Source organism: Ambystoma mexicanum, chromosome 6q, assembly GCF_040938575.1.
Source record: "Ambystoma mexicanum isolate Mex_15411 chromosome 6q, UKY_AmexF1_1, whole genome shotgun sequence".
Classification (NCBI taxonomy): domain Eukaryota; kingdom Metazoa; phylum Chordata; class Amphibia; order Caudata; family Ambystomatidae; genus Ambystoma; species Ambystoma mexicanum.
In genome coordinates this window covers 605,571,263-605,589,387 of record NC_090937.1, presented here as the reverse complement: position 1 = coordinate 605,589,387, position 18,125 = coordinate 605,571,263, and the positions used below count along the sequence as shown (strand labels likewise).

At 49.5% G+C, this 18,125-nt stretch overlaps 1 protein-coding gene across 1 annotated transcript in view; it reads right to left on the bottom strand.

The window, feature by feature from the left end:
- Positions 1-18,125, bottom strand: part of NAA15 (N-alpha-acetyltransferase 15, NatA auxiliary subunit) — a 1,171,626-nt gene that overhangs the window by 325,641 nt on the left and 827,860 nt on the right. Inside the window, exon 14 of the mRNA XM_069631086.1 lies at positions 9,608-9,821. Coding sequence (XP_069487187.1) covers positions 9,608-9,821 — 214 coding nt within the window. The remainder of the gene's footprint in view (positions 1-9,607; positions 9,822-18,125) is intronic.

The following is an 18,125-nucleotide window of genomic DNA, read 5'->3' as shown; positions in this document are numbered from 1 at the left end:
GTGAAGGAGGCTGGAGACGTCGATCGCACCCTGGCCGCCGAGGAGCCCGCTGCAACGGCGCTCCCTGTGGCAGTTGACTTTCCGGTGCTTAGCCTTTTGTTGGACCCCCACGGGAAGGGCGCTCTCAAAGGTCTTAGAAGCCTGCTCAGACTTCTTGGTGCCTGGACAGGCATGCTGCTGGGACCCACCCAGAGCAGGTGCCTTGGCCTGTAGCCACTCATTCATCCGTCTCTGCTGATCCTTCATCGTGCAAGGACCCATCTCCTAGCAAAACGCATGTGCGTCGGGTACAGGCAGTAAAGACACTCTGAATGCTTCTTGTCCAAGAAGACATTCCACAAGCAGAAGCTGGAGCAAATCTTGAACAGGGGAGTTGACGACTTTTCCTAAGACATGGTCCACATGGCGTAGGCCTGAAGATTCTTCTGGCAGCCTCCACGAAGAAACTCGAAGACGGCTGCCAGAGGAGGAGTTCAGGTAGAGGGCAAACATTGGCTGGGAGCAGTATGACCCAGAGCTCAGTGATTGGTTGTTCGGAGAAAGACAGTTCAGAAATGAAAAACTTTTTTTCAGAACCAGGCATTCCCAGAGAATCTCAAAAAAGACCTTTTCACCAAGAAGTGGCGATAAAAGAAGACCGGTGCCATTTTGAAAAGAATGGCTCCCTTTACTGCAGCTGCGAACACAGCCCGTGGTAAAAATGCACACCACGGTAGTCAAAAGTAAACCACTGCCACCAGCCATTCAGTGAAGAAAGTGTAACAAAATTGTTACACGAGAAGCTAGACAAAGGGGATACTAGGTAACCCCTCCAGCACCCTATTGTAAGATAGGGTGTGATGGGTCTAGAAAGTTTCAAATGTAAGTAAAGTCTATTTCACTTTACTGCTCTTGGAAACAGTTTATCCAAGAGAAGGCATTTAAACCTTTGGGAAATCTGGAAGACTTCCCTGTGCCACTGCACTGAAGGTGGTGTGTGACAATGTAAAAGATGATGCCTATGAAGTTTGTCAGACTCCACAACCAAAAGAAGAACAAGTTACTCTCTTACCTGGTAACGTTCTTTCGATGGGCTGGTCCGACAACGTATTCCATATCTATGACAGTAATCACCACCGCTGTGCTGCTTCGGAAAATCTTCGCCGTCTGCGTCGATGATGTTAATACGCCGCACTCGAGGACCTCCTCCGACGGCCGACGTCACTGGATGTTATAAGTAGGACGCACGACGCCCGTAGCCTCAGTTGTAGTTTTTTTCCCAGAACATGTGCCACCAGGCTTCTGCCAGTCTGACACACAAAGCCTTGCAGAAATGTAAGCTGCAATCGCATAAGAAATTCTGTAGTGGGGAAGGTAGGGAGGGAGCGATATGGAATACGTCGTTGGACCATCCCATCGAAAGAACGTTACCAGGTAAGAGTAACTTGTTCTTCGAGGGGATTGGGTCCTCCGACGTATTCCATATCTATGACAGACTCCCAAAGCAGTACCAATGCCAGTGGGAAAAGAATTTAGAAAACAGAAATTTAACATGCCCAATCAAATTGCGGAGTAAAGGACCGCCTTGCCAAAGGCCAGATCCTGCCCCCGGATGGAATCGAGGGAATAGTGACGTACAAAAGTATGTACCGAAGCCCAGGTGGCTGCATCACAGATATTTCGAATAGGAACACCCATCTGCAGGGCAGTAGAGGCAGCCATACCCTTGGTAGAATGGGCCCGTAAGCCGACCGGTGGGTCCTTACTCGCCAAGCGGTAACACTCCGAGATAGCCAAAATAATCCAGCAAGACAAAGTCTGTTTTGTCACAGCCTGTCCCAAACGCTTTCCAGCGTAACCAATAAAGAGCTGATCGTCCACTCTGTGGGACATGCGTGAAATATAAAAGCTTAACGCTCTCCTAGGATCAAGCCTATGGAGCCTCTCCTCTTCCTTACCAGGATGTGGAGGATGATAAATTGCCAGAACAACAACCTTCTGGCCTAAATGAAATTCCAACACCACCTTCGGAAGAAAAGAAGGACGAACTCTAAGGACAACCGTGTCCTTATGAAACACAGTGAAGGGTGGCTCAACTGAAAGTGCCCGTAACTCACTCACTCCGCGAATGGAAGTGACCGCAACTAAAAAAAGTTTTCAGAGTTAACAGTCTCAAAGGGCATGAATGCAAAGGCTCAAACGGAGCACCAATCAGAAACTTGAGAACAAGGTTCAAATCCCAACCAGGCACCTGGAAAGGTGACAGAGGTAACACATTAGTGAGCCCTTTCAGAAACCGAGAAATGAAAGGAATTTTAGAATAGGAACACACTTCAGACGAGCGCTTAAATATGGACAGCGCCGCCAGGTAACCTTTAATGGTACCCACTTGAAGGCCCCTGTGGGCCAAAAAGCAAAAAAGACAGAACCATGGGAATTTCACATGCAAAAGGATCCACATTCTTAACCTTGCACCAGTTGCAGAAATTTCTCCAACGACAACGGTACAGGGACTTTGCTGCCGGCCTTCTGGCCGAAAGCAACACCTCCATCACGTCTTCAGGGAGGTCCCAAACCTTATACCTCAACCTTTCAGAAACCAAGCGTGAAGGTTGAAGGACCTGCCCTCTGGATGGAGAACCTGACCCCCCTCCAGTGAGAGCAGATCGTCTCGGTAGGGAAGACGACGTGGAGGGCAGATGGACACGTCGAGAAGGTCCGGGTACCACATTCTCCGGGCCCACGCCGGAGCAATGAGGATCATCTGGGAACCGAACCTCTGTAACCTCCGCAGTACTTGCGGGATGACAGGGGACTGCAGGAAACGCATACAGCAGTGGGAATGACATCTCCACCACGAACAGGTCTCCTAAGGCTCCGTTTGGAGGAAATTCCCACGAGCAGAACCTCTCGCACTTCCGGTTGACAATGGAGGCGAAGAGATCCACTTAAGGGGTCCCCCAAAGGGCGAAGATCTCCAGGAGAATCTCCTGAGCCAACTCCCACTCGTGAGAGATCGCGCTATGCCTGCTCAGAGCGTCCACCGTCTCGTTTTCATCTCCTGCCAGATGAACTGCCGAGATCGAAACTTCCTGCTGTATTGCCCAGAACCAGAGCTGCATCGCCTCCATGCACAGAGGAAGTGACCCTGCCCCCCTTTTTGTTGAGGTAGTGCATGGCCACCGTGTTGTCTGTCAGGATCAGAACATTCTTTCCTCGCACAGTCAAAAGAAAAGCCTTCAGGGCTAGCCTGACGGCCCTCTCCGACGGAGACCAACGACCGCTGTCAGCTCGTTGGCATGACCTCCCCATCCCGTGAGGGATGCGTCCGTCACGATCGTCACCTCCGGCCAGGGCAGCCAAAATGGAACCCCCCTCATCAGATTGCCTTCGTTGGCCCACCACAGAAGGTCCTGGGCGACCGAAGACAGCACCTGAATGGGTCCGACATCCTGCCAGAGGACTGAGACCACTGGAGCTTGAGTGCCCATTGCAAAGATCTCATCCGCAACCTGGCCTCTGGCACCAGAAGAATGCAGGATGCCATGAGGCCGAGCAGTCTCAAGAACTCGAACACTGGGAGAGTCTGGGCAAGTTGAAACTTGTGCACCATCTGCTGAATGTGATGAGCCCTCACCTGGGGAGAAAAACACTGCCCCTGGGACGTGTCGAGCACTGCCCCGATGTACTGGAGCATTTGTGTTGGGTGTCAAATGGGACTTCTTTAAATTGAGGGAGAAGCCCAGCTTGTGGAGGGAGTGGCAGGTGACTGACAGATGATCCAATCGTCCAGGTAGGGGTAGACGTGAATCCCCCTTTCCTGAGGTGCGCTGCCACCACTACCATGAGGTTGGTGAAGACCCTCGGGCGGAGGTCAATCTGAACGACAGGACCCGAAACTGAAAGTGCGAGCCACGAACCTCAGGTACTTCTTGTGCTGTGGATGGATCGGCACATGAAAATAAGTGTCCTTGAGGTCGAGACACCAACCAGTCCTGAAGTTGAAGGGCCTGGAGGGCTTGAGAGAGAGTAACCATCTTGAACTTGTCCTTCCTGAGGAGTTTGTTCAAACTGCGCAAGTCCATGATGGTTCTCAATCCCCAGTCTTTCTTGGAATCAAAAAATAAGGGGAATACCATCGCTTGTTCCTCTCCGCTACAGACACCAGTTCTATGGCGCCTTTCTCCAGTAGGGATTTAATTTCCTGCGCAAGGAGCGGATCTGGACTCTTCAAAGAGAGATTCCCCGGTGGATTGTCTTGAGGCCTCTGCTGTAAAGGAAGACAGTAGCCATGGGTTATGAGCTCCAGAACCCACACATCTAAAGTAATGGCACGCCACTCTGCAAGATGCTGCGCCAGCCTTCCCCTAACCGGCGAACCATGGGACATGGCCTCATGACTGAGCTGAAGCGGTGTTGCCTGAGGGCAAAGAGGCAACAGTCCGAGCGGGCTTGGCACCACGATTACCTTGTTTTCCACCTCTGGCACTCCTACGGTGGCCCCTTTGACTGGCAGCTCCTCTCGCTTTACCAAAGGATGAGTAATAACGAAAGGAACCTCCCCTCCATTGCTGTCCCCTAGGACGAAAAGGCAGAGGTTGTCTAACTGCAGCGCCCAACGACTTCACTGCAGCTTTTAAGGTCTGCAAACTCTCAAGGCTCTCGTCAGCCTTGCTGCCAAAAAGATGTTTCCCGTCAAAGGGCATGTTGAGGAGTCGGACCTGCATATCAGGAGCAAACCCCGACTTCCGCAACCACGCAAACCTGCGTATCACGGTGCTCGCCGCCATGGACCGGCTGACGCAATCTGCCATGTCCAAACCCGACTGAACGGCCTCACACTTGGCATCCTTGCCATCCTGAACCATGGCAAGGAAACCATCCCGTTCATCTCCTTCGGGAAGATGTTCAGCCGCCAAGGAAACACAGTTCCACAGAGTGCGTGAAACGAGACAAGGCACAAATAGAGTTGGCCGCCTGAAGCGCCATACCCCCTGCAGAAAACACTTTCTTCGCCCAGCCGTCAAAACCCTTGTCGTCCCTATCAGAAGGGATGGTAGGGTTCGACGCCTGCTTTGCGGGGCCATAGCCGCCTGCACCACCAAACTCTCCGGAGTAGGGTGCTTGGACAAGTAGCAGGGGTCACTACTGGCTGGACTGTATTTGTGCGGCAAAGACTTGCTGACCACCGGGAGACTCTCCAGAGCAGTCCAAGCCGCCGCCACCCTCCTCTGCAGAGCCATATGAAACGGCAGTACCGGGTCAGCTGGTGGACCAATGTCGAGGATATCCGTAAGGTCATCCTGAACAAACTCCCCTGGGGGAGCAGACCATCTTAAGTACCCAGTGACCCGTGACATAAGGCACCGGTACGAAGAATCGGCTTGAGAGCCAGGCTCAGGCCTACAAATCTCCACCTCCGGAGAGGTGTCCAGCCCACTAGCATCATGCAGGGACTGCCTCAGGTCCTCAAACTGGCTATGGCCCGAGAGAATCTAGTCAGGCACCGTGTCGGGCACCATGCCATCATCAGAGCCCTCATCCACCTCTGAAATGAACTCCAGATGGCAGTAAGAAGGCACAGAACTGGAACCAAAGCCATGCTTGACTTTGGCCAGAGCCTTTCTAGGTGGTTCCCCCGAGCCACGGGGTACCCCCGTCGACACAGACCCGAAAGGCGACGAGGGCGTCGAGTGAATCGGCGTCGGCGACAGACACGCTGCCGACAGCATCGGCACAGGCCTCGAAGGCGGAACCCCGAGCGTGTCCCTCAGCATCCTGGGCGCCGACGACTTCCTCGGAGGCAGAGCCTTGAGACAGTCCGTCGACAACCTCGGCGCCACAGGCATCGATGTCTTCCTCGAAGACTTCACAGGTTCACGCGGTCTTGAGCGCGTTGAGGACCGGGACCTGGCATGCCAAGACCGATTCCCCTTGTCCGAGCGGGACCTTTCCCGCGAATTGTGACGACTACCCGAGCCCGAAGGCGTGCGAGCGGCGTCTCTCAGCTGATCACGACCGACCCCACTCGGAGGCGCGGACGGACCAGTGCCCTGCGATTCGAGAATCGCCAGCATTTTCTTCCCGAAGGAAGCTCATTCCTGCGGTGTCGCATGCTTGGTGGGGTAAGCTACCAGCCAACAGGCAGAGTCCTTGGACGAGGACGGGGAAGGCGACCGATGACGGCGCTCCCGGGAGTGCCTCGAAGTGCCAGAGTAGTGGCGAGACCGACTCCGGGACAGAGACCCACTGGACTTCCGACGACGACGCAGAGAATCGCCCCTCGAGTCGTCCGTAGAAAGCCCCGCAGACCTCGACTTCCGGGGCTTGGACACCTTACCTACCGATAACTTCTTCTTCCGCTCGCGCATGGCTTTCGACGTGAGCGACTAGCAGTCGACACAGTCATCCGTGTCATGGGCCTCCCCGAGGCACCAGAGGCAGGCGTTGTGGGAGTCCATGACAGACGTCTTGGACCCACAGTCCCCGCACTTCTTAAAGCCCGGACGCGGTGTGGAAGACGAGGTAGACATCTTCACAAAGAAATATTTCACAAACAGGTTCAAAGAACCGAGAAAGCAACAGAAACTCCAAAGAGTCGAGGCGTGCCAAGATTCCCGAAGCGAACACGTTCGCGGAAAAAACGGAACAGAGGCTACGGCGTTGTGCGTCCTATTTATAACATCCAGTGACGTCGGCCGTCGGAGGAGGTCCTCGAGCGCGGCGCATCAACGTCATTGACGCAGGACGCAGACGCCGAAGATTTTCCGAAGCAGCACAGCTGTGGTGATTACTGTCATAGATATGGAATACGTCGGAGGACCCAATCCCCTCGAAAAACAGATTTCAAAAATCACATTAAAATACGAGAGTGGGAAAAAGGGCATCACACTCTCCAGGCAAAAAAATCAAGTCCTCAAAATCCAGCAAAGTTGCTGGGGGGTCTCTAAGGTAGAGATGAATTGGCACATTCGGGCATGCAGGTGAGCGCATGTGTATGGCCCGCCCAGCCGCCCATTTACATCATGGCGCTGGCAACAGCGTTGGGACCCTCACAGGCTCCCTGGAAGCATCGAGACTTCCTGCTCCCTTGGCCCGACTCCCAAGACTGCCCCCAGGACCTTATTGGTCAGTTCCTGTCTTATCGTGGACCAGACCTGGGCAGCCCTCTGCCCAGCAGCCCCTGCGGCTAAGGGCCCCGAAGCAAAGAGTGACACCTGCAGACGTGTCTGCAGGTGTCAGCAGGGGAAGCAAAGGAAGCCAACAGACACCAACAAATCTAAGTGTGGCATGGGTGGGGGGTAGAGCAATCACTCTACTCAAGAAAGCCCTCGCCACTCTACCTGCCTCTCCATAACATTGACCATCATAGAATTTCAACATGCATACTAAAGAGATAACTGACCACCAACCGAAATACATTCTTGGCTGGAATATAAATGGTGCACTGCACTATGCACAAACATACTGTTATGTTATACTGCCTGGCATTTGTATAGTGCTTTACATATCATTGTTAGGTCCGCAAAGCCGATGTTAACTAACCTATAGAGAACGGTCAAGATCAGCCTATGTCCTTTGACAGATGTAATAATCGTTAAGCTGCATCATATCTAGATAGAATTGTAAATGTTCGCATATGCACACAGAGTGAACTCCTAAGCTTAGCATGCGCCACATCTAGATAAGAGTTGAAAATTTTAGCATATGCCGCACTTAGATGGAATCCTCAACGTAGCCTGCATCGCATCTAGATAGAAATGTTATTCAATGATTGATATACGAATCTCCTGCCAAGCCTAGACCAAACGTGCAATCATGAATAAATAACCATTCCATTAGCAATCTCACTCCTCTGCATACCACTCTCAAACTCTAATCAAACACAACCACAAGCCTTAAACGCAGCAAATCTCACAAACTTTACTACACTGCAACAACAAAACAAACCGCACATAGACTTGCGCAACAGCACACGACTACAGACCGAAAAACACCCCAAGCCCAGCCAACGGAACTACCGGGCTGAGGCTGCCAACAGCACATCACTGCTATCTTGCACTTTTCCAGCTCATTCCCACTAACTCACCCCCCCCCCTTTTCTTTCAGAGCCGCCAGGGGACCACTCCGGTGGTGATAGTGCGTGGTACAAATATCCTTTAACATTAACATTTCTGAGAATTCTCCATACCAATTGGTTTATGGGAGAAAGACAGTTTAGAAACGAAAGTGAAATAGTTTCTTTTACAGAGGATTCCCAGCCTGACAGGTAATATTCATGAGAATGTGAAACCATGCCAGACCCCATGCTAGAGAAATAATTATTTATAAGAAAAACCTTGAGTGTAAGTGTTACTTGGCTACTTGTATTTGTGGATTTCATTGCTACAGCTCACATTTGCCCCTCTTGAGATGAGCCTGTCTGCTCAGTCACACTACCAACTTGTGTAGTACAGGCCTATACCAAAAAGTGGGTTACCCAATAGCAAGAGGACAAGGGGTTGTTTAGTTTCCCCCAGGGTTACTGCATCAATTATTGCCTCACACTCCTAAAACTATTTGAGAACTTTGTGAAGTTCAGGGCACAAGGCCCCTATCAACTTAGTGTTGACTTTTCAAGTTTGTGTTCCTATCCCTGTTGACTGTTGCTGCAATTGTCTAATACCCTTTCCTTTCAGTTATTGGGGGCGGGGGACACATCGAAGAACCTGCACTAACTTGCTGTGACTGTATACATGTGTTTTATTAGTATTGTGTGGCATTCGTTGCTCTATTCATTTAGTGTGTTGTTGAACCTATAATCTAGTGTTTTTATACTTCCTGTGCAAATACAATCCTTGATTGCTTCACTGTGTGGACTCATTGTGGACCCCAGACCCCCACTGACCTCTTCTCAGACTATGCCTAGACCACTCTCCATGCTACCTTGATTGGTTTGGCTGAACTCCTAGAATTTCTCCTGTTCACTATAACTAGGGTGGCCTCCTAAACTCTGTCCAGCAGGCCAGAGTTAAACAATCCATCTTAACAAGTTCCTACCAATGTTAGTAGGCCCATGTATATACAGCAGGCTTATAAGAGCCCTGCATGGCCACTTTGTATAATAGATTTGGTATTTGTAATACTGTGTATTATACTGCAAGTACTTACTTTGATCTTCTAGATTTTGATATGTGATTTAAAGTATATATTTTTCAGTATATGGTCGCAGTGTATTTTCTACAGATAGGGGTTGGTTAATGTTACATTTCTTTCAGCCTACTATCCACATCTGAGAGTTTAGCCTTGTTGCTCCGTCCCAGTTACCTACCTTAAGACGCCTGTCTCCGCTTTCTTGTCGGGCGTGTTAGCCTCCCATTGGGGTTAGTAGTTTTAGTGCCCTCAACAAAAGGTGGAACATAAAATGCCTAACAGCAAGTGATACAGAATGCTTCCATAGGTGTTCATATAGGCCTAAACATTCCGTTGATAGCCATCAACAAATGCCTTGCACATTACCTAGCCTCCTAAAAAAAAAAAATAAAAAAAAAAAACAGGATTCAGACTATGTGGCATAGGAACACTTGCAAGTACACAGAGAAAAAAATGCAATATCTACAATTTTCCTATAAAGTAAGGTTGACAGTACCTGTATCGGCCTCGTGTTCTTTATTCTCGTCCGTCAAAGGGTTATCGTGAAGCTTCAAATAAATCTCGATTGCAATTCGTGCTGCTTTAAAGTAAAATGGGTGCTGTCGCAGTACATCTTCCAATTTTAACAAGTCCACATATGATCGGAGGGTAATTTTCCTCATACAGTAAGTATGAAAGTCAAACTGGTCATCTGTGATTTCTACAAAATGCTAACAAAAACACTAAGTTGATTAGCAAGAAAGTAAGATGGCAATACAATAATTCCTGGAAGTGGATTATTCAAGTACAATATAAAACATGGATATATGCGGAACATGATTCAATTTCAAACAACCTAGATATATAAACATGCAAATACATAATTGTTATTCCTCAATCTCAGATACATGTTAACAAAATGTGATTGAGTGCGTGTTAGGGAGAATTCTCATTTCTGTGCTAATTCCCTTCAACCTTAAGAGACCCTCAACTCTTTTGCTGGACTTTAGGACTTTTAATTTTAACCCTGGAGTGACTGAGCCCTTTTTCTCACTCTCATGTGTTTTGACCTGATTTGGATTATGAGTTTCCTTTGATTTTGGAGTCTGGCAAACTCCAAAGGCATCTACTTTTTGTATGGCAACACACAGCACCTTCAGTGCAGTGTCACAGATAAATCCTTTAGATGTCTCATAAGGTTTAAATACCTTTTCTTGTGTGAACTGTTCCCAAGAATAGTAAAGTGAAATTGACTTTACTTAACTTTTCTATTTGTAGGTCCAGCACACACCATCTCATGTGGAGTGCTGGGGGTTTACTTAGTATGCCCTTATCCTACCTACTTCTGTAAAAATATTTAGGTTACCGTCACTAATTTAAATGGCCAGTGGTTTAATTTTCCGACCATTGTGCTTTTCTACCGCAGACTGAATCCTCACCTGCAGTATAGCACCCATGGGTTACCTTTTTTGCGCCATTTTCTGTTTGTGAGGTCTTTCTTGGGTTTTACTCTGCGCACCAAGCCAGGTCTGAGCACTTTGTTCATTTTGTCTTTGGCGGGCTAAAACCCTCCTCTGGCTCCAGTGTGTCTGGGCAGGCAGGAAGCAAGGGAGGTTCCCGAAACTCCCCTGTCCTTTGTCTTTGGGAATGCCTGAACGCACCCAGTCCTGATTGGCTGACCCTGCGGTTTGAGTGACAGCCTAGGTTGTGCATGAATGGGAGAAACCTGCTTAAAAAGGCTAGGGTTTTAGGACTAGAGGCAGAGTTGACCACTGGGAAGAACACCAAACGAAGAAACCGTGAACAAAGCTTTCTGCATCCTCCTAGACCTTTGAATTGCCCAGTGAATCACTGCTGCTGTGCTGAAACTCCTTATGCTGATCGACAAGAAGTTCCAGAAAGGACTACTTCTTCCCTTGGGGTAGTGGGACCAACTAACTTAGAGACGAACACCACTAGACCACCTTCTCTGACTGGCTGTACTACTTTGCTGCTGCAGGAACCGAGTGCCAGGGGTAGAGAAATCCATAGCAGAGTGCAACGTCTGTGATCCATCCAGAAGCTCCAGGAGTCTCCCCAGTACACTCCAGAAGCAGGACGAGCAGAGCTCAAGTCCCCCTCACCAGAGTGCAGGACTCAAGGAGCGAAGGAAGCCCAACCGGTATTTAGGCTCTGCAGTGGTGCAGTTTAGCATGTGCTGAAACCGCGAGTGCTGCTGATCCGAAAGGAGCCAGTAGCTGCCGACGACATCCAAACTGCTGCCGCAATAGTCCTCCAGACGTCCTCCCTCTTGTCCCCATGACTGAGGCTCAGGAACCCAGAATCTGCATTGCAGAAACACAACAGAAGCCAGCTGGACACATCTTCTAACCAGAGGTACTGTTCAGACTTGGGGTACTTACCTCAGTGTCTTTAGCTTTGCTCTTCTCAGTTGAGACTTGCAGTAGCTATTCTTCTGCTAGATTTGATTTCAGCTCTAACCTCCACAAGTGTAACCGGTTGCGACCCTACAGTGATTTTCTACAAAACTCTAAATTTGTGCAAGACTTATCAACTAATAAGTGCCTCAGCACCATAGACTGTGCTCCAATTGACTTTGGCTGTCCTGGCTCCCTGCATACTCTTCTAGTGCACTCGACTTTGGAATTTACTGTCCCTCAGAGGTGATAACTTGGTGTTAAACTATTATTGCTGGGAAAGATTGTCTAGACTTCATTGGAAGATTGACATGCTCACATGCTCTGAGCACTTGTTTAACCTTCTTTCCTTCCCGTAACCTTTCCTTTCTACAAGCCTCAGAATCTACAAAGTGTATTAGTGATTTAAGGAACAAGTTGCTTACCTGTAACTATTGTTCTCCAGCATGTGTCTGGCATGGATTCACATACTCAGGAATATTGCCAGTGAGGCCGGGAATCCTTGGAAAAAGAAAACAGTTTCACTTTCACTTACAAACTGTCTTTCTCCTATAAACCAATCACTGAGCTCTGGGCCATACTGTCCCCAGCCAATGACTGCCCTTTCCCCAAGCACCTCCTCCGGCAACCATCTTCAGAATTGGTAGCACATTAAGTGGCACTATGAGCAAGTAGAGTCGCAGAGGGGCAGGAGGGAGGGTTCACATGTGAAACCATGACAGACCCATGCTGGAGAACAATAGATACAGGTAAGTAACTTGTTCCTTCGCCAGCATGGGGTCTGGCATGGATTCACATGCTCATGAATAAAGAATACATAGCAGTACACACATGCAAAACCACGGGAGGCTCAACATTAAGCTTCTCAACATTAAGCATCTCATGTCCTCACCATGCTCACCTTCAAGCGAACAGGTTCTGCAGCACTGCTTGGCCGACTCTGGACTCCTCCCTGGAATCCCTGTCGATGCAGTAGAACTTTGTGAAGGTGTGCGTCGACCTCCACGTAGCAGCCCTGTTAATGTCCAGCGGGGGCACACCAGACAGGAATGCTGTAGTTGCAGCAATCGCTCTGGTCGAATGGGCTCTCAGACGGCCAGCCAACGGTTGGTTTGCAAATGGGTGATGCAGCTGGAGAGCCACCTGGAAATATAGGCCTTGGAGAGGGCCTTCCCGTTGTTCATAGGGCCAAAGTCCACAAAAAGTTGCGACGTCTTCCTAAATAACTGTGCGGTCCACGTAGAACTTCAGCGCTCTAGCCACATCCAGCGAGTGCAAAGTCCTCTCAGCCGGCGACAAAGACGTCGGGAAGAATACAGGTAACACCAAGGGCTGAAAGTAAGACTGCACCTTGGGCATGAAGGAGGTGTGCGTCTGTAGCACCACCCTCGTCTCGTTGAATGTGAATTAAGGCGATTTATCACATGGGAGGGCCTGGATCTCTCTCACTCGTGCAGAGGTGATGGCCACAAGAAACACTGTTTTCCACAACAAAAATGTCAGTGGTGCCAAATGCATAGGCTCGAACGGTGGACCCATGAGCCTAGTAAGCACCACATTGAGCTCCTACGCCGTGGCCTTCACCGGCAGGAACGGTCAAAATAGTCCTTTGACGAACACCTTAACCAAATGATGCGACCATGATACGATATGATAGTTTATTTATATAGCGCCAATACACAATGTGTTTCAAAGCGCTTCAAGGCAAGGAATGAAACAAGGGAAAATACGACATTCTTACAGGCCATGAACAGTAAGTATGTGAAATTAACTATCGTACTCAGCCTGACGACATTTCAGATAGTGCAATTGCTAAGACATAGATAAGGAAGGGAGGGGGAGAGTGAGAAGGAAATGGAAACAGACAGGCGACTACCGTACTAGACCTGACGACATTTCTGGTAGAGCTGGAGGAAAACAAAAAGGTGAGGGAGAGGGGTGCAGAAAGCAAGGGGAGGAACAAAACAAGGGCCTATCGTGACAATAAGGATGATCGTCCAGGAGATCTGTTGTAGCGGGAGATAGCCTCCAGATGGACCTTGATGAAAGCATTGGCCAGTCCTCCCTTGGCCAACAAAAACTAATACGGAAGCAACAGTGACTCGTAGAAGGTTGATCTTCTGAGTACGGAAACAAACTGTGAACCTCTTCCACTTGTGCCCGTAGCATTTGAGAGTAGATGAAGCTCTGACCTTGGCAAGCACCTGCTTACAATCTGGCGGGAGATCGTAGCCACCAAACTCTAGTGCTGCAGGAGCTAAGCCCTCAGTTTCAGCGATCCTAGCTCGTGGTGCAGAATCCTCCCCTGGCGAGAAGATGTGTCCACCGGAAGCTTGACTGGAGGGGACGCTGACATGTCCAGAAGGTCCGGGTACCATTTCTGTCTCGGTCATGCCGGTGCGACAAGGATCATCCTGCACCGGGACCATCTGAGTTGATTGACTAGTCGAAGAAGCAACGGTGGGAACGCATACAGAAACCGACCGTCCCAGGGGAAGGAGAATGCGCCCCCCATGCTCCCCGGTAGGGAAACCTGCTGGCGAACCTCCGGCACTTTGTGTCCGTCACCAACATATCGATCTGGGGATTGCGCCATCTGCGGAACAGGTGATCCACTTGGTCCTGACGAAGATCTCACTTGTGGCAAGAGCGCAGCTCCCTGCTGAGAGTCAGCAATGGTGTTCTTCACTCCTGCTAGATGAAACAGGACAAGGAACATCCCCTGGGCTACGTCTGAGTGCCAAAAGGTACTGCACCTCTCTGCAGAGCACCGGGGATCTGGTCCCCCCCCTGCTTCCAGATGGAGACCATCGTGGTGCTGTTGTCCGTGAAGACTCGTACCACTTTGCCCTTGAGGGCCGGAAGGAAGGACTTGATGGCCCAAAACACTGCCCGCAGCTCCAACACGATGTGCAATGACTTCTCCTCCGGTAGCCACATGCCTCCTGCATGAAGACATCCAGAATGCGCTGCCCGTCCTTCCAGGGAGGTCGTCCGTCATGACGGTCTCCTGATGAGGGGGATTTGGAAATCCACGCCTGTGGACAGATGAGCGTGCACTCCCCACCACTGTATCGCTTGACGGAAACACTTGTAGAGTGTGATCTTGTCCTCAAAGCTCCCTTCCACTAGTATCCAGCGGACGTTGAGAACTCCTGCAGCAGACGCATCCGCAGCCTGCACAGTCAAATGAGGTAAATGCATGACATCATGCCGAGTAGGGACTTGATGGATCTTACCCTTCAGGGCCAACAGCCGTTGTACCTTGCCCAAGATGGCCACGGTCCTTTCCTCTGACGGAGACTCCAGGAAAGACAATGTGTTGAGTCGGGCCCCCAGAAACAGGGTGTCCTGCGATGGAGTCAAGCAGGACTTTACAAAGTTTGAGAGCCCCAGTTCCGACAGGAGTTGGACCGTCTTCGCTGTGTGCTCGACGGCGATGTCCCTTGAGTTGAGAATGGGCCTACAACCGCTAGTCTTTCGGATGAGGAAGTAACGAGAGTACACTCCGGAGTCCCAGAGCTTCCTTGGGACAAGCTCAATTGCCCCCTTTCTTAACACGGCCCGTACCTCTAGCAGCAGCAGAGGGATGTGGTTTTCCTGACTGGCCACTGGTGGTATCCTTGGACACTTCCGTTGGAACTCTAGGGTGTGTCCGTGGGCGAGAGCGTCCAGCACCCAACAGTCGCTGGAGATTGTCTTCCACACGCTGACTAAGTTCGCCAGCCGGCCTCCCACTGGGGTGCACCGTTGGGTGCCTGACTCCATGGCCGGCTAAATCTTGTTTCGACGTCAAAGCGCCGCCTTGGGGGCCTTGGCGGCGACGAGCTCCGCCTCCACAATTGGCGCGGCCGCTGTAGGTTTCTTGGGCTGATGAACGGGGGGGGCTGACGGTAGGACGAGACACCTCCACCGAACCCTTTCGAGGAACTTTGGAATTTCCATCCAGAAGTCTGAAAAGACAGCCGCCGTTGCACGAGCCGTCTCCGTGTCCGCTTTGATGGCCTGGAGAAACTCATCCACAGTCTTTCCAAACAAATTGTCCCCGTCGAAGGGCATGGCCAACACATTCGTGGCGGAAGTTCGTGGTCCTCAGCCAGCCTCGCCGACTAAAGCAAACGCTGTTGCCTATCTGGCGTAATCCCGTGTCGGCAATGTCCGTGGCCACTGTAATGGCATGGTCCGAAGCCACTTCGCCATCCTGCAGAATCTCCAACGCCTCAGCCTGCTGGTAATCGGAAAGAAAGTCCAGGAAGGTGTGGGGTCATCTTGAACCAAAGTTCCCTGTTGTAACACGCCACAATGGCGAAGCGTTCGTGAGAACTCTCATAAATGTGCTAATTCCCTTCACCTTAGAGACCCCCAGCAACTTTGCTGGATTTTGAGGACTTGATTTATTTACCTGGAGAGAGTGTGAGCCTTTTTTCCCCACTCATGTATTTTGAGGTGTGTTTTACTTGTGTTCTCCGATTGAGGAGTTTTAGATAACTCCATAGCCATCACCTTTTCATGTGTGTTACACAGGACCCTCAGTGCAGTGACACGGGGATGTCTTTTAGACTTCCCAAAGGTTTAAATACCTTCTCTGGGATAAACTACAGTTTCCCAGAGAATGTAAAGTGAAATTGACTTTACAAGTCTTTCCAAATTTCTAGAGCCAGCACACACCATCTTACAATGGAGTGCTAGAGGGGTTACACAGTATCCCCTGTGTCCAAATACTCATGTAGGAGTCAAATGCTACCCTTTCCTATTGGAAAGGCTGGTGACAGTGGTTTTACAATGAACTACCATGATTTTTCCCAATCGCGAACAGTAGCTAAAAATAACGGGAGCCATGTTTTTTTAAGATGGCGCCTAAAGCTCCTTTGTTTAAACAGGTCCTGGTCTTCTTTTTTCAGTTTCTTTTTGGAAAGGTCGTCCTAGTGTTTGTCTCTGCGCGCCAAACCAGGTTTGGTCCCTTTGTTCGTATGCCTTTGGCAAGCTTCAGGACTGAAGACCACCTCTGACGTCTGAGTGTCTGGGGTGGGCAGGAAGTGAGGGAGGTCCCTGTGTTTAGTCTCCTAGGAGAACCAAATGCACTCTTGCTTGATTGACTGGCTGACTGTCCGGCAAGGACAGCCACCCTGCTGGGTGAGTGACAGCTTAGCTGGAAAGAAAGGGAGAGAACTGTTTAAAAGGCGAGTCTCTTGCACTTTAAAGCCGAGTCGACCACTGGAATAAAAGAACCAAAGAAGAGTTGGAAGAGGACGGCTGCTGTAACTCCTGGACCGTTGGTTTGCCTGGTGAAGCCCTTCGGCAGGTCCAAATTGCCAAGTTCATCTCGACAGAGAAGCCCCTTCAATGACGACTTCTCCCTTTGAGTTGGTGTGACCAATCAACTCGTAATGCGCCTGGATACCATTCTCAAGGCAGGTTAGGATTAACCAGGGAGAGGGATACCAGCTTGTGCGCTTGAATTGACAGCTACTGGAACTGAAGTGACTCCATCTGGTTTGCTTTTTCAACAATCCTGTGCAGTGCAGGAGTACCCACCGACTACCTCCTTGTCCCCACTACTGAGGCTCAGGAACAGTGAGATCTGCAGGAATTGCCAGGAACAAACATATTCAGCTGCATTTTGTTCTTCATACCAACGTACTGTGCCAACCCAATTAAGAAAACGCCATTCTCACGGTGGAAGTTTGTGAAACTTTCCCAACTTGTGACCCGACAAATGATCCTTTTTCGTCTAAACTACTTCTGAGAACTTTTGCAAAGATTTTACCGTCCGATACCATAACTGCTCTTTCCTATACAGAACACTAGCCCATTGACTTTGACCTGGCCTATTGACTTGTATTGAACTCCTCTGGTGAACTGAAACTATTTGCACTGTCTAACAAGTATATGTGATCTATTCTACTTACTTTGCCCTTTTTGCTCACTGCTAAGTAACTGAACTGCCATTTGGCTCCTATTTCAGCGAAGCTCAAACTATCTCAAAGGTTTACAGTTTTGTATTGAAGTGTATGGGTATATAATATTAAGTTGTCTTCTAGTGAAATGTTTTCTAAATGATTGTGTAATAAATTACTAAGTGTTTTTACCAAGAAACTGAGTATAAGTGACTTCTTGAACCACTGTAATTGAAAGTCCCATGTGTAACTACTTGTACTGCTCACATTCACTCTTGAGATAAGCCTTGCTCCTCAGCTCACTACCAAAAACTGTGTGGTACAGACTTATACCAAAGGTTGGTTTGGCTAACACCTGTAGTCCTAATTGTGTGTAGTGGTCTCAGAGGGTACTGCCTGCAATTCTGCCTAACAGTGCAACACTGCTTTTTCAAAAGCAAAATCTCAGCTTGTGAAGGAGTCTATACTGTAGTATTTAGTAAAGGTGTGTACAAACCACCATGTGGCAGCTGCACATATATCCTTTAATCAGAACTTCCCTCTGCAAAGCAGATGAAGTTGCAACACCCCTGGTCGAATGAGCCCTTTGATGTTCTGGAGGGTCTTTAGCGGCCAGTTTGTAACATTCTGAAATGGCTAAAATAATTCATCTGGAGGTGGTTTGTTTGGTGAAGGCTGGACACAATTTATGACCTGCATAGCCCACAAACTGGTCATTCTG